The sequence below is a fragment of the Neolamprologus brichardi genome, chromosome 11 (assembly GCF_056152115.1).
Source record: "Neolamprologus brichardi isolate AB-2024 chromosome 11, ASM5615211v1, whole genome shotgun sequence".
Taxonomy (NCBI): Eukaryota; Metazoa; Chordata; class Actinopteri; order Cichliformes; family Cichlidae; genus Neolamprologus; species Neolamprologus brichardi.
In genome coordinates, this window is record NC_142114.1 from 17,011,799 (window position 1) to 17,028,131 (window position 16,333).

Here is a 16,333-nt window from a genome sequence, read left to right on the forward strand (position 1 = left end):
ACTCCTGCTGCTGGTTTAACGCCCTTCTACGGCCCTGTCCAGCTCTCCTCAAGCAAAATCCTCTTGTATCTCATCCTTATTCTTGAGACTGTGCAGAGGGACATGGGAAAACCTACGGATGCGCAATGCTGCAGGAGCTGGCTTACCTGTCCAACCTGAACAGTCTGCAGGTACTGTCTCACCCTACCAGCAGTGACATGGACACCAGCGACAGTTTTTGTTGTCTTGTTGTCGCTTCTCCAGTTCGACTGTTATCAGTTGGATTTGAACCAAAGCAGGTGAAACAGATTCACCATAGTTTCTGATTTTGTGTTCCCTTTGTTTATTTGAACAGCATATTAATTTATCACAATTATGTCAGAAAATAACATTTACACTAAGTATAATTAAATGAGAAGAATTTGTAAAAATGCATGAAAAGCATCACATTAAAAACACGTCAGATTTCTTTTAGCAGTGTCTGATGGGTTTTAGTGTGTGTGTGTGTGGGGGGGGGCGGGGGGGGCATTATTTTTAAAGTCCTTCTGTAAGTGCTGTACTTTAAGATTTTACTTCTCTGCAGAAGTCACTCACCTTAAACTCTCTTACACCATTTTTTTAATGCTATGCAGCACTTTCACTTCTTATATTAACCCTTAAGCTTTTGTTCAGTTTGTTGCAGTAAATGAAAGGCCTGCTGTGTCCATGCCGGGCCTCCTCCTCCTCTTCTCTTCCTCCCTCTGAGAATGGGGAGCAGGAATGTGTGATGGGCCGGGTGCATGCAGGCCGGTGATAGGGCCTGCCTGTGCTGCTCTGTCTTTGGCTCAAAAAGTTCAAGTCATTATTCTCCTCCTGCTGCTATTCAGCCGAGGTCCCGTTAGCTCATTGTTATTCTTCCCCAGTGAGAGAGTGAGACAGAGAGAGGCTGATACAGAATGGGAGGCTGACTCTGGTTTCCAACGGCAGGGAGCTGGGTGTACTGGTGTTGGCGGTGGTTTTCTGGACGGTTTTTGCGTGCATGAAGGCATGTCTGTAATCGGCTCAGTAATGAGGAAAGGTACTGAACGGCACTGAATATCTGACCCCGATTCCTGGGAGTAAAGGGAGGCAGAGAGGGGAGAGTGGGAAACTGTGTGTGTGTGTGTGTGTGAGAAAGAGAGAGAGAGAGAGAGAGAGAGAGAGGGAGGCAAAAAGAGAGAGGGGCATGTGAAAAGGGGTGGAGGGGAGCTGAGATTTAGTGCTCTGCTGGATGAAACAACCCCCCACTAACTAACGGAGAGGGAAAGTAGCCTAATAGGAAGAAAAGAGGGGGTGTAAAACTGTTCATTAAACATTCAAAGACGCGGAGGAAGCCTTTATCGTTTCCAACAATGAGCCCAGAAAAGGTATGTAACTTTTTTTAATTTAAGTAGCTGAATTATTTGTTACTGTTACACAGATGAAGCTGAGAGATCAACAGGTAGCTGTTACTGTTACTGGTACTGGCAACAAAGTGCTTTTGTTAAACTTTGGGAGGGGGGGGGAACTCCACTGTGCGACCGATTTGTTCATATTTGTAGTTTAAACACAGTTTGCATAAATTTCTCTTTGCAATTACAGGAATCTGCCTGTGCTTTACTGATTCAAAAGGCTCCTGCCTTTGATGTGGCTGTTGAAATGAGAGGAGATGGTGTGGAAGAAAAAGGTTAATGTGGCACTGGAGTATGGAGTGCCGCTTAAGCTGCGGCATTAACTGCCGTTAAGAGAAATCTCGGGGCATAAATGCATGACTGTCTTCCAGACTGTCTTCTTCACCCTAAAAACAAACAAAACTGAGTTCATTCCTGAAGTTTTGGTGATGACATGAGGTTTGCAACTATAAAATGTTATAAAATACCAATCAAAACTTCTTAATGCTCAATTTTGTCCTAAACCCACCAAATTTTAAAATAAGTTGTTTTTTTCCTTTTATCAATGACTTCAGAGAAACTGATGGTGATTGACTACACCGCTTTATTTATTTATTTGCTGCTTTAAGTGTTTGCATCCAAAGGAATTTAAAGAGGCTAAACCACATGAATGCACCTTCTGTATCAGTTCCCCAACCACCTGCAGACTTTTCCTGTTGCATCCTGAAACAAACAGGACTTTATTTGTTAGAACTAAAACTCACCATGCTACAATATGCACATGAAATGCTTCTGAAGAAGAATGTGCAAACTAAATTAGAAAAGGCAAAAAAAAGAAAAGAAAGCAAGTTCCCATTTCTCTGTCTTTCTCCTGCACAACAACACACTATCACCACCACCCCCCAACTAGCCTGAGAAATTACAGACTACACCCGGGTGGCCCTAATGAGCAAGAGCCTGGATATGTTTTCTTTGTGTCATACACTATTAGTTGATCTGGGTCAACGTTTTCACTGTAATCACATCGTGAAAACAAAGAGGGGCTGCATAGGAAAAAAGAAGCGGAGTGAGTCTTTTGCCACCAAATCCAGACTGGAAATCTTTTGAGCCCCCTGAGAAATCCCCCCTCCGTTAGTGCTCCTCTCTGCCGAGGAAACACTGTTGTTGCATGTTTGTTCAGAGCTCTGACACCTGTGACTCAGACTGGAGGAGCCCATTGTTCTTATCTGAACTGCTGTAACTGGTCCTGAGTGCAAATCTAGGAGAAATATTTGGGCTGTAATGCTGTGAAGCGATAATGTAGAAACTGGCAGCTGGAGCACAGGCGGGACCCATGTGGAAATAACACCGCTTCCCTCAGACGAAACCCAAGATGATCCTCCACGCTTGTTGCCGTGGTGCAGTGGCCTTAAAAGTCTGCTTGCTCACTTAAATCACACACTTTTATTCCAAATAGCACCAAACGCTTAAATACAAGACTTCCTTTTACTGTGAAGTTTTGGGATTTTATGCTTCATGTTCTGGAGCTTCTCCAAATCTCGTATAATAACACTTATTGGCTTCAGTGAATTCACCATTTAATTCGATGGGTATCGGCTTATATCAGAATACAATCAGCCTATCTGGAAATAAGTTGACCTTTACTGATGTCAGTGGCTGAAGTTTATCTTTTGTGTCACATCAATTTTGCACTGGCCAGATGCTCTAATTTAGTGTGATGAAGAACTTAAAGACTTAAAAAGTTACTGCTGTATTCTTTGTCTGTTAAATGTACGTAGAGGCCAAACATCGGTACGGGTCCATCTCTGAGTGGTTTGCCTATAAAGTCGGGCTGCTCAGTTATGAAAAAGCCTGAATATTCTAGTAAACATGGAGAACACAATGTGGATGTGTTGTTGTTCATTTTCAAGCCTTTTTAAAAGTAAAAGTTCTTTAATTTTATGTCTTTTAACTGAAAAATCAGAATTAAGAATGTGAGCTTAACTAAACATGACACAGGAATTCAAGATTTTATGGAGGCATTAAAATCTGTGTAAAGAAAAAGAGCTGACCTGGATTTACAAGTGAAACCTGAAAAATGTGATTAATTGCCCAGCTCTACTAAGCGAGAAATAACAGTAGTTGTCTTCACATATGCACTTCAGGCCTGAACTTTTATGGTCTTTAACCTGCCAGACTTTAACTGCAAAGGGGGTCTGAACAGCAGGAGTACAGCGTCCTGCACCCTCACAGGCTGCTCATCCACCAAAAACCAAGCACAGTGTTTCCAGTAGTGTGAATGCATCTGAAGCTAACCACTCATTTCTATGTGAAAATGAACTAGTGTGGAGTCTTTAAATTAACATTTTTCTCTAATAATCAGCCCCCAAACCCAAATATCTTCAGCTTAGTATCAATTAGGATAAAGAAAAGAAGTAAATACTGGTTTGGCATAATCAGACAAAAGTCTTTAATGTCTCCCCTCTGCAGGTAAAGGTAAAAGCTCCTGGTTTTGTTTGCGATTGTGATGAAATATAAGTGTATTTATCTTTATCTGCTTTTTTTTTTTTTGTTAGGATATCGGGATCTTGTGTGAAGCTTAGAGACGTGAGCAGCGGGTCAAAATCACACCACGATCACACACGGCGAAAGCGGACACACAAGAGAAGAAAAAAAATGTCTCGAACCGAAGAGGTCAACAAGATGACTGAAAATGTCTACAAGGTAAAAATCCCATGTCTGTCCGGCTCATCCTAATAGTGACTCCCCACACACTGTGTGATAATCGGAAATGTGGAAGCACTTTATGAATTTACATGCACTGTTGCCAACAGGGGATTCTGGACCATTTCAACCCCAGTCTGAAGAACTTTGTGACCATGGGGAAACACTATGAGAAAGCTCTGACAGGTTGGTGAGGACACAGTGACTCAGGTCCTGCTGAACTTTGATTTATCCTCGCAGCTCCATATGTAATCATTTTTTCACTTCCTCAGGAGTGACCATAGCTGCCAAAGGATACTTCGATGCTCTTGTGAAACTCGGAGAGCTGGCGAGCGACAGCCAAGGCTCCAAGGAGCTCGGTGAGTGGGCGTAGAGTGGTAGAGAGGCAAGGGTTTGAATTGAATTGGCTTTAGAGCTAATGGAATTCATAGAGTTAATGTGGCAGCTGGTGAGAAGTGGGAAATAGTCTGTGAGTCGACCACATGTGCTGGTCAGAGAGGAGATGAAGACAAGAGGGGATGAGGAAATGTAAAGAGAGAGAAAGGCAGAGAACAGAGGGACATGGAGAGAGTAGAGCCATTGTTGGGAGATTAACAACACCACATGATCTCATTGTAATGCTGAAAGCAGCGGGGGAGGCAGGCAGGAGTGTCGGAGGGCGAGATGCCAGCCACCACATACTACAGCACTGTGTGACCGACGGAAGCACTCACAGCTGACCGCCACTGTGAATCAGAAGCAGCGACTTTCAGCACATTTCTCTGCTTTGTTGGGGTTGTTGTGCATATTTATACATGTTTATACTGTGAGGGGCTATTATAAGCGCATGGATACTGCTGCAGAGGGTAAAGGTGACACAAATAAATCCAGCAAAGTGGTTTTCTGTTTAAGTAACATGTGCCTTCACTGCTGTGCTGCTCCTCACAGGAGACACCCTGTTTCAGATGGCCGAGGTCCACAGACAGATTCAGGTGCAGCTGGAAGATGTGGTAAGAGGTCATCAGCATGCTCAAATAATGATGCCTTGATAGGCAAGTGTTTCATTTATAACAAGCTTTTAAAAATTGTGTGTTTGAAGTGAATCAAACATAAATAAAGGTCCAGAAAGTGAAAAAACAGCTTGTCTAAAATCTCATTCTTGGCAGGCTTTGCTTTAATAAATCTGCTGCCAGGTTTGGCTGTAGGAAGAGAATCATATCTGAGAAAGATCCTCTGAGAATCAGCTGATTTTTTAATGTAAAAGAACTTTATTATACTTAATGGAGCCATGCAAGAGCCATATGTGATCCAGGCCCTGGTGTGTGCATTAAACTTATAAAGAGATAAAGCTAATATTGAGCTTGAGTTCAGCTAATTGGTGCAGCCCTCCACAACAGTCAAATTTCCTCATGTGGCCCCTGGGGAAAATTAATTGCCCACCCCTGGTCCAAGGTATCACATAAAATATGTGAACAACGGTTTTGTTTCTCCATGTCAAAGGTGTGAGCTATTGGAAAATATTAAACCATGACTATATTACTAAATGTGTACACAGATGAAAAAAGACAAGCCTGGTATTAAAATGTAGGTAAATAAATGTGTTTTTTGACCAGTCACCTCACTCATATTCTATATGACCCATGAAACCTTTCTATAGTAAAAGATCTAAAAAAAAAAAAAAAAAAAATTTTAAAAAGCAGATGAAAACATCCAGGGCATGAGTGCTTGTTGCTATACACAGGGGTGTCAAACATAAGGTCCGGGGAACAAAGTCAGCCTGGCAAAGACTCCAACGGCTTTGGACAGCTTTGAAAAATCAGAAGGATCAGACACAGATTTTAGACTTTTAATTGTATTTTGTTACAGCTTTTCCTACTGATAAAGACCTCCCTCATGGCCATTCATGCTACCCAGAAGAAAATAAGTAGTAAATAAAAATTTAAATAACAGAAAAGTCAGCAGTTTAAAAAAAAAGTGCACATTTTCTAATTACACATTTTTTTAATTCTGCACATTTTGCTCTTAAAGAGTCATGCTGACCTTTTTTTGTTACTACAGCAGCATTTCTTTATCATATAGACATGAATCTTAGACTCGCTGTTGAAATCCTACTTCTTTTTCTTAGCTTAATATATTTCGGGGATTAAGTGTGTAATCAAACTCCTTTTACACTGACAGAAAGGGGAGTTGCATTGGTCCGGCCCACAATATCATAGGAGTTTGGGATACCTGCTCTACAGGAAACTAGGATAAGTTAGATATAAAAGATATAAAAACTCAATGTCTAAAACCAAGATTTTGGCCTTTGTCATGGGTGTTGGTGGTTTTTAAAAAGTGTCCCTTTCATGAACATATGGAGTTATAAGGGATGAAAAATGCAGGTAAAAATAAAATGAATAAAAAAATTAGAAACCCGTATACTTTGAGGGTCTGTAAATTAATGATGAAGATTAAACTTGTTCTGTGGCTTTATTAAATATATTAAAGTTGCTCTCTGATTCAGAGGGTATCAGTCATGAGCTCTCCACTGCAGGAAAATTTGACACACATTCTGATATATCAGTGAACTTTAAATGTTTGACAAGACTCATTTACTTATGTCACAGTTAAAGCTGTTTCACTCCGAGCTGCTCGCCCAGTTGGAGCAGAAGCTGGAGCTGGACATCAAATACCTCACGGTAAGTCCACACACCGACTACAGTATACAGTATATTACATTAAAAGTGACTAACTTAGGTAATTAACTAAAGTGCATTTATTCTACTTTTAAGATATGTGGGATTTTATTCTTTATTTGCCTTTGATTGACATAGAAAGTAAAGAAAGAAAACGTTACATGTTGCAACAAAGATGCCAGAAATCTTGATAAAATAAAGTAAAATGAATGAATGGGTTTTGTTAAATCTCTACTTAAATATAAAATGCAATTTTGATCAAATCCTTGACTTTCCTCTCAGGCCACCCTCAAAAAGTATCAGAGCGAGCGACGGTCTAAAACTGAGTCAATCGAGCGCTGTCAGTCCCAGCTGAAGAAACTCCGCAGGAAGAGCCAAGGCAGCCGTCACCCCAACAAATACGGTGACAGAGAGATGCAGGTAACAGAGGTTTAACATCTCATCATCTTCAGTAATGTTAAAAAATGAGCACGAAAAACACTTTGGCCTCTTTCATTTCAGAAATCCTTCTTCTAAACATCTCAGTCAGCATTACAGCAGATTAAAAAGGAGAGCTGTGTGTGCATTTGTGTGACAACTAGGCCAGCATGAATAAGATTAAAGAACAATCGGGTTCAGCTGATTTGTCAGAAAAACAAGCAGGAAGGAAAGAAAATATCAGTGATATAAGAGGGTCAGCAGATTTGGAGAATTACGAAAATGAAAGACCAGAAATACATAAGAAGGAAAGGTCACTGAGCCGAGGAGGCTGTTTTATCACATGGATTTTGTTATCACTGGGCAACAGACAGGATGTGATGTAAGGTACTCCTTCGGGCTCTTTGTTATTCCCATCTTTACACAGTGTATTAAAGGTCACATTATCTTTGAGCGCCGTGTGAGCAACAATAAATGCAGGTGTGCGCGTGCATTAACAAATGTTCAGCTTTGCAGGTTTGAAATTTTGGGCTTTTCCTTCAGTTCGTGGAGCTGATGAGCCGTCGCCAAGGCGAGCTGGACACGCTGGTGGCCTCAGGTTACAAGTCCGCTCTCACCGAGGAGAGGAGACGCTACTGCTTCCTGGTGGACAGACAGTGCTGTGTCACCAAACTGCTCATTAACTACCACTCCAAGGTGATAAGCTCACACGTGTTAAGTTTGTGAATGTTTCCTTTCATCGAATCCAGTGAAAACTAACAATTTACTCCTGACAGCCGTGTGTGTGTTTGATCAGTGTGATAGAGCTTCTTTCTCGCTGCTATACATCTTAACTGGTTCAAAGTCAGCAGATAATTTCTGTCATTGAAATAAACAACAAATCATGCTGCAAATATTCACCAGATCCAAGAACGTGTACGGATGCTCAGTCTTGTTAACTGAGCATGCGTGTTGTTCCAGAAATTATTTAATGATGAAACTGTATATCTCGTTTCTGAAGAAGCTGAAAGGCAAGAGTTGATAAAGAGATTAGTTTGCAGTAAAAATAAATGTAGTAAGATTAGTGTTATAAATGTCTTATCCTTTGTTTTTCTGCTGTTGAATGTAATCCAGGTGAGAGAGCTTCTATCCCAGAAACTGTCATCTTGGCAGCAGTCGTGCTCTCAGCCAACAAAGCTCCCGGAGCGTGCTCTGAACCTGCTGCGCCACACTGCGCCTCAAAGCCCAGGGGCTGCTGGGATAGCTGAGGTCCTTCGTCACACCAAGCTTGGCACCGCTCAGCCCGAGCAGGTCAGATCATGTTTTAGTACAAGTGTGAGTTAAATCCAAAGTCACGCCCAACAACCCAGTTTATACAGACCTTACTGTGGCTAAAAATCATCCTCTGCCCTTATAATATTAGACATGTAAGGTTTTTTTGTGAGGATCTTCTTTGTTAGCTCACTACACTTAGGTCTGTAAATTTCTGGACAATAGGGAAAAGCCTTTCACAACTTTAGCTAAGTCAATAACACTCTCAAGGAGATGGGCCCATCATTGTCAGGGTCTGCAATCGAGCCTTCACAAATGGAAGTCCAGAGGGTTTATAACACGCTGCAAACCACTGGTTACACTGAGAAAAAGGGAGACCAGATTACACTTTACCTGAAACCATCTGAAAGACTGTCTGGAATTCGTTGGGCACATGATATCAAGTTGAACTTGTACGAGAATGATGTGAAGAGAAAAATATGGAGAAGAAGAGAAACCGTTAACAAGTCATAGCAAACAACATTATGTGTAAAACATGGTGAAGGTAATGTCACGGTGTGGGCATGCATGGTCACCAGTGTAACTGTGTCACTGGTGTTTGTGATGATGTGACTACTGATGATGGGATGATGGACTCATTCTGCTTCTGAACACCCAGAAGGTTTTTAGAGTTGCCTCAGACATCATCAAACAGCAGCGGTATCAGCTACAGAGAAACTGTTATCAGCACCTCTGCGTATGTAGAGGCTTCTGTCCTCATCCTCTTTTTCTCTGAACATTACAAAGAGCAGATTTAACTCCTCCTTTTGGACCCAGAAGAATCCAGTTTTTCACTTGTAATGTAAAAAGTTTCTCTGTGAATCTGTGAGGGTCTGCACGACAATCATGTGATCATTCCTCTCAACTTAACTCAAGGGATTCTGGTGCTAATATTTTTTAAGCTAATTTTGAAAAAGACAAATTAAAAGAAGTCACTGTGAGGGATTAAAACATCCTGCATGCAGCTCACAGTTTAATAAGTCATTCAGGACACCAGAATTTTAACAATGGCCCGTATTGTCTGGTAGTTACTGTGATCTGCTCTTGATTTTCAGAGGCTCTCTGTTCAAGAAGTCCCTCCTCTGTTAAACGGAGACTCTAGTCGCTCCCAGCAACAGCGCTCGCTCCCCTCCTCCACCCAGAGTGACACCTGTCCTCCTCAGGGCTCTACCCAGACATTCCTCTCTGCTCCCTCCACCGGAGGAGCTGCTGGAGGTTCATCGCAGGGAGCATCTCCTCAGCACAGCAGCACACCTGTCAGTGCTTCAGCCAGCCCGCTCCCTGACAGCAGCACCAGTGGCAGCACCAGCCCGGCTCCATCTACTCCCACCACCACATCCAGTAGCTCAGCCCAGCAGACCTCGCTTCTCCTCGCCGCAAACACATCTAACCTGTCCCCGAGCCTCATCCCCTCCACCGTGATGTCGCTCAGCCAGATCTCCCCGGCCAGCAGCTCCTCGCAGGGCATGACCCTCCCCATCACCCACAGTGCACCTCACAGCCCTCCTCTGCCCCACAGCGCTCCGCTCTCTAGGGCCATGACTCCAGTGCAGCTTCTGCACCAACAGGTGGAACCAGGAGGGAGCAGCACTTTATCTCCGTCACATAATCCGTGGCTGCTGAAGACCTCAGAGATGAGCGCCACTGCAACACTTCCACTGCCGAGGAGACCTGTCAGTGAAATGAGGCTGGGAGGCTTTCAGGGTGAGATATGATCTGGCTCACCTGCTGTTTTTTTGGATGTCTTCTTCCCCGACACTTACTCCTCATTTCTTATTTTATTCCTCCACCTAGGCTCGAGTCTTCCCAGGATGATGCCTTTATCTGGACCTACACGTGTGGAAGCCATGTTTTCTCACACACCTGGAACATCAGATGGCAGTGGAGGAACCACAGTGGGAGGAGCATGCTTACTGCACTTCCTGCCTGGTGACAATATCACTCTGCTCATCTCTGAGCCCAGAGATGGGTGGCACTACGGTCAAAACGAACGAACGGGACGGTATGGTTTATCCATATTTTCATCCTGATTCATATTTTTGAGGGGGCCTTAAAACGTTTAATGTCACTATTGTGCTCAAAATAAAAAAAGACTGCATTAAATAAGGTCAGACAAGGATTTATAAACTGTCTCCAGCTGGTAGCTTGTGTTTCTGTAAATAAAACAAAGCAAGCACACCATGTGTACTTTGTTCATTTAGTCTCCCAATCAGAATTAGAGCTGCTAAATTTTGAAATGACCAAACCTTTCGGTGGTTGAAAAAAACTAAATGGGTTAATTAAGCAACCAATAACCACACAGGCTCTGCCAGCCCTAGTGCCCATCGTTGCATGCAAGTGCTGGCACCATTGGATTCTTTGACTTTAAAAATGTATATTTAGCATTTAAAACAAAGAATCAATTTAATGTAGAACGAGAAATATAATGAAAAGAGTTTAACGGGAGCAATAAAATCAAAGAGGAAAGTGTTATAGGTTAGCTGGCTTGACAAAACCTAATTTACCAGATGTCGATAACAGGTGGTTATCAGTCTTTTATCTTGAGTTAGGCCTTCTGCTTCAGGCTCTGAGTGTGCTCACATTCTCACAAAATGATCCCTATGAGCCAGTCAGTATCAGCTGATGATGATAAAATGGTGATATAATCTATAAAAAAAACTAAAAAATATAAGAGTTTAATGCAACACTGTTGCAAATAGGACAAGAAATTGATGTTGCAAAAAAATGTTAATCCTGGGATTTATTGCACAGTCGGTAAAATAAACATTTTGATTCAAGTTAATTATTTTACTACACAGTGCCGTCTCATATCTGTTGTTCATTTCTAACATGAGTTAACACCTTAAAATGGATACGTTTATACTAATTAAAAGTTGAAAAAGAGGTTTTTGATCTCTGACAAACTAAAGCAATTTACATGTCTCCTTTATGTAATGATAACTTATAATATATATAAACCTTTACTTAGCCAGGAAGATCCCATTAAGATTAAAGTGCAAATAATTTAAATGGGTGTCCTTACTTTGGGTTCTGTGTTCTAGTAGCTGCAATTCCAGCAGTATAAAGGAGACTTGGCAGTAGATTAGAATAAAGTACAGCAACATTTCTGCATCACCAAATGAATGCATGCATGCTCACATTTGCACTGCTATAACTTTACTGTAGAAATAAGTTACCATGGTGATTTCATCAGGTGAAATGAGAGCCCCTTTGAAGACACAGCAAACTCTCACTTTACGCTCAACATAGCTCACGAAAATGTTAATCTCGCTTTGTAGTTAACTTGAATAAAAAAGCAAATGAAAACAACGTTGCTTTTTTTCTTATAGAATACTTATAGAATAATATTTATACACATGCCTACATTGTAAATGTGACTAAAAGGACATTCAATAACGGAGCAAATGAACAGTCCTGTCTTCTGTGGCCTTTTCTACAACATCGCTCCCACTAACGTCGTGCTCCTTTCTCGATACTACATTAAAGAAAACTTCTCTCTGGTACCAAATTATACCCTTACTTTATTAAGTTTTCTTCACACAGTCTCTGACATTTCTTGCTTCTTTAAATTTCAACTTTATTGATTCAACCGGTGAAATGTTTTTTCACAGGAAAGGCTGGTTTCCTTTCTCTTACACTCAGCCACATCATACCAAGATGGATCTTCTCGAGAGGTAAGCGAGCAAATAACAGCTGCTGAAATCTGTTGGTCTGAAGGCTAACAGCTCTGACATTAGTGATGATGCTTCCATAGTTTGGGTGATTCACACTTGATGGAGTCATTTTCAGGCTGAATCCTTTGTGACTCTCTCCACTTTCCCATCCATGTATTCTCAGTCACTAAATACACATTTCATGCCATCATAATCATCCTGTCTGCCTTCAGCATCCCCACCACCCTCTCTCAACTTACTCTTTTTTCCAACAGCAACAAAGTTGTTGATAGATTCACACAAAAACCAACATTTGCCTACTCTCATTGTGCCTCCTTTATCTTTTTTCCACTGTGTATTTGTTCCTCTCTGTGACCTTCCCTGTAGCTCACTCTTCTTATCTAGAGCTAACAGCACCAGTACCGGGCAACTTGACAAACTAGGGTCTCCGGGTCTCCCGGCCCTCACCCCTGAGTCGGAGGAGGAACGCTCCCTTCCTCCCCAGAGGGTCAGCACCTTCCGCCCGCGCCCCTACAGCATGGCCGACAGCAACAAGGTCAGAAACACGAAACCTGTGGGAGAAGCTCAAGGGTTAGAGTGAGGGCGTCCTCACAGTTGACCCTGACTTTTAAAGTAGCAGATACTACTGCTTTCTAATAATTCAGTACAAATACCGACGCACATCTCTACTGACTTACAGATCACCTCAGAGTTGGCCTCCCCACCTCCCTCACCGACCAGGTAACTTACAGGTGCTAATCAAGGGAAATTGTGCATTTTTACCTGTCATTGCCCATTCACTGAAAATACTACACAGTCTATAAACTACCTCTGAATAAATTCAGACTTCTGCACCTAATTCTGGTTGTTTATGTTTGGTTGGCACATCAATTTTTTTTCATATTGTGTTTGTTTTTGCACTTGCATCAGTGCAAGACTGTGATGAGTCCAATCTGATGGTGGACACATAAAAAAATTGTATCAGCTGCCCAAAATATAATAATAACCATAGCAGGCATGAACAAGTCAGAAGTGAGCACTAAGTCCTGCAGTGTCAATGTCTCTGTAAAGCTGCTATCACAGCATGTCTAACTTAGAAAAGTATAATCCTAAATTCTTCACATGCCCATGTAATCACCAGTTTAAGTTACATATTTATCGCTTCCTTCTTTCAGGCCCAATCCATTTTCACATGTCCGACTCCGAAAAACCGTCACCAACGATCGCTCAGCTCCCATCATCGAGTGAGCTGTTTATTCCCACCACAGCAGCAGCAGCAGCAGCAGCAGCAGCAGCAGCGTTCCTCTGTGGTTCATCAGTACATTGCACCTCAGGTTAAATCCTGGAAAGAAGCACACTGGCTAATGTTAATGTTCTACTTTTAAATGTAATATTCTGTGTGTTTCATGTATAAAGGCTGTTATAAACGTGAGTATAGCCGACTGGATTTGTAGGTTGCTGGGGGAGAAGAGACAATTGTAACATGTGAGAAACTGCTTTAGTGAAGTGTTGGCTTTAATATAAAAACTAGATGTTTAGATGTTTAGCTTCATGTTTGTCACACTGTGTCCGGCTTGTCCTGAATAACTAACATGCTTTAGTTTGAATTATGACAGATACAGTTGTTTCTTTTACTGTTTTAAAGAGTTTCTTTTCTCCCTTTTTGGTTATTTTTGTGCCATATTCAGAGATGTTTTCTGTGTTCAGCTGATTTAGGGACTGGATCCTAATAGCAGGTTGTGCACATTGACTATGATGAAGTATTATGGGAAGAGGACAGGCTCCTTCTCTATTACAGTATTATATTTTTTAGAAAAGCTGCCAGATCTGGTGCATTTTCTTGGTGCCGGTGAAAGTGAGCATTTAAAAGTATTAAAAGTGTGTGTGTGTTTTTGTTTTTTCATTTTATTTTAACACAGTGATTGTCTGGATGAGCTACTTGACATTAATGAAACTGGCACAATGACTTATGTTTATGTCATGTTTTAGTTTCTGAACATGAGCGATGTTGTTTGAAGGCACAAGTCTGTCAGATACATCCTGTTGTGCCACTTAACACCATTCATTCTGCTGCTGTAAAGTTACATGTATAATACAGAGCAACTCTGACAACACAAAGAAAACTCGTAAACTTCACAGACACAAACTGTAAAAGTTGGTAGTTGAATGTTTGGATAGTGGTATCACCGAAAGAAGTGTTTTGTTTGAAAGTAGGATGTCATGGAGGGTTCAAAGTCTTAAGAATGAGAGATTTGCATGCTTAGTCTTTGGATTTGATGTCTTTTTGATTTCTTTTCAGTCCCAAAGCTATTCACCAGCTAGGCTGCTTAATTGTAGTTGTACGTCCATCAGTCAGACTAAGCAGAATCTTAAAGTGATGTATGGATGCTAAGACAGATGATGATTAGGTTTTTACTGAGAAACTGTATCTGTGAAAGTGATGAAGAAAGTATACAGGAAGTTGACCAACGTCTGAGCAAGTGTTCATGGTAATCTACAGACATCCAAAGTAATTTTTTTGTAGCTCTGTCCTCTTTGTTGCCTCTAACAAAGTGAAATCTGTGCAAACTGAAGCAGTTCATGTTCCTGGTTTAACTGCCTCAAGTTACTTTGATGTTTTAGCACCTTTTAGATTCATAATATCACCTGAAAAGCTTGTAGAAAAAAATATCTATCAGCATATATTGTAATCACTTTGTGTAGCGTTGCTTCATTAATAAAGATGACAGCAAAATGCTTTTAATGCATGTAAATAGTGCCAAAAATTGTGTGAATTTATGATTTCTTTGTAAAAAATTTCACTTTGGTAGAACATTTGGGCTTTGTGGTAATACAGAGCAAACATCTGGAAAGTGCACAGCCGCTGGTAGAGAAATTCAGTCTTCAGCTCAGAGTGACTTACACAGAATGAGATACAATTGGTACAGAGTTTACACGCCTGAGTGTGAGTTTAGATACACAATGTCACTAATTCAAGTTGAATTTAACCTTTAAAAAGCAAATTATTTAGTCACAAATACATTTAAAGTAAGGAGGAGAGTTCTGAAAGAATTGCATGTGAGATTAAACTCATTAAAAAATGTGAGTGTTACAACAATAATGTAAAATGAACAGATAACGTTATTTAAGTTTCAAACCTACACTCATTGCCACTTATGGTACACCTGTTCAGGTGCTTGTTAGTGCAAATATCTCATCAGCCAATCACATGTCAGCAACTAAGTACATTTAGGAATGCAGACATGATCAAAAGGACCTCCTGAAGTTCAAACCGAACATCCGAATGGGGAAAAAAGATGATTTAAGGGACTTTGAACGTGGCATGACTGTTGGTACCACAGTGCTCTGTACATTTCACAAACTGCTGATCTGTGGGGTTTACAGAGGATGGTCTGAAAATATCCAGTGAGCATCAGTTCTCTGCGTGAAAATGGCCAGACTCCTTTAAGCTGATAGTCAGGCAACAATAACTCAAATAACCACTACAACTGAGGTATGTAGAAGAGCATCTCTGTATCCACAAGACATCAAACCTAGAAGCTACAGCAGCAGAAGACCACACTGGGTGCCACTCCTGTGAGGAAAATAAGGTTACAGTATGCACAGGCCCACCACAAGTTAGACAATATGGTATTTGAAGAATATTATCTGGCCATGATAGAAACTGTGAGGTTTTTCTGCAACTTGTTGAAACTATGCCACAAAAGCTCTGAAAGAAAGCAAAAGGGGATCCAACCTGGTACAAGCACAGTGTACCTAATGAAGTGGTTAGTAGTTCCCCTGCACTTTAAATCAAAGCTGAACAACATAGGCCAGAGCTGTCCTGTCACAACTCAAACACAAATTCAGAACACTTCTGTTAAAATTGAAATGTTGTTCGACATTAGACACATTTATACACTTTATCTACAGAAAACAATGCATCTATTCAGACACTACTGAATATAACACTACTATGAAGATGAATATTTCAGAGGAACAGACTTTATCTGGACTACTAATGCTTACATGTGAAATAAAAGGTCTATGAAACAAGCTTTTGCATGATTTGTAAAACTGAGATTTCTGCAGAGAACACACAGCATAACGTTATATTGTTATTTAGTATATTCAACCTTTGTACAGGTGAGAAGAAATAGGAAATATTGAAAGATATTTTACAACCTACTTCCTCGTGTTTTCACTAAAAAAAAAACAAACAAAAAAAACACAGGGGTATCCACTATAGGTTTCTTGCTGTGCTGTTCTG

The 16,333-nt window shown here is 41.0% G+C and overlaps 1 protein-coding gene across 1 annotated transcript; it reads left to right on the forward strand.

The window, feature by feature from the left end:
• The first annotated feature begins 888 nt into the window (after positions 1–888).
• Positions 889–14,849, forward strand: zgc:158689 (BAR/IMD domain-containing adapter protein 2). Its single transcript, XM_006804817.2, has 15 exons — positions 889–1,364; positions 3,923–4,070; positions 4,181–4,256; positions 4,343–4,429; positions 4,998–5,059; positions 6,656–6,727; positions 7,007–7,144; positions 7,685–7,837; positions 8,255–8,431; positions 9,487–10,135; positions 10,226–10,433; positions 12,043–12,105; positions 12,472–12,640; positions 12,785–12,825; positions 13,260–14,849. Exons 2-15 carry the CDS (start codon positions 4,023–4,025, stop codon positions 13,330–13,332), a joined length of 2,016 nt encoding a protein of 671 aa, XP_006804880.1. The 5' UTR covers positions 889–1,364; positions 3,923–4,022; the 3' UTR covers positions 13,333–14,849.
• Positions 14,850–16,333: the final 1,484 nt, after the last annotated feature.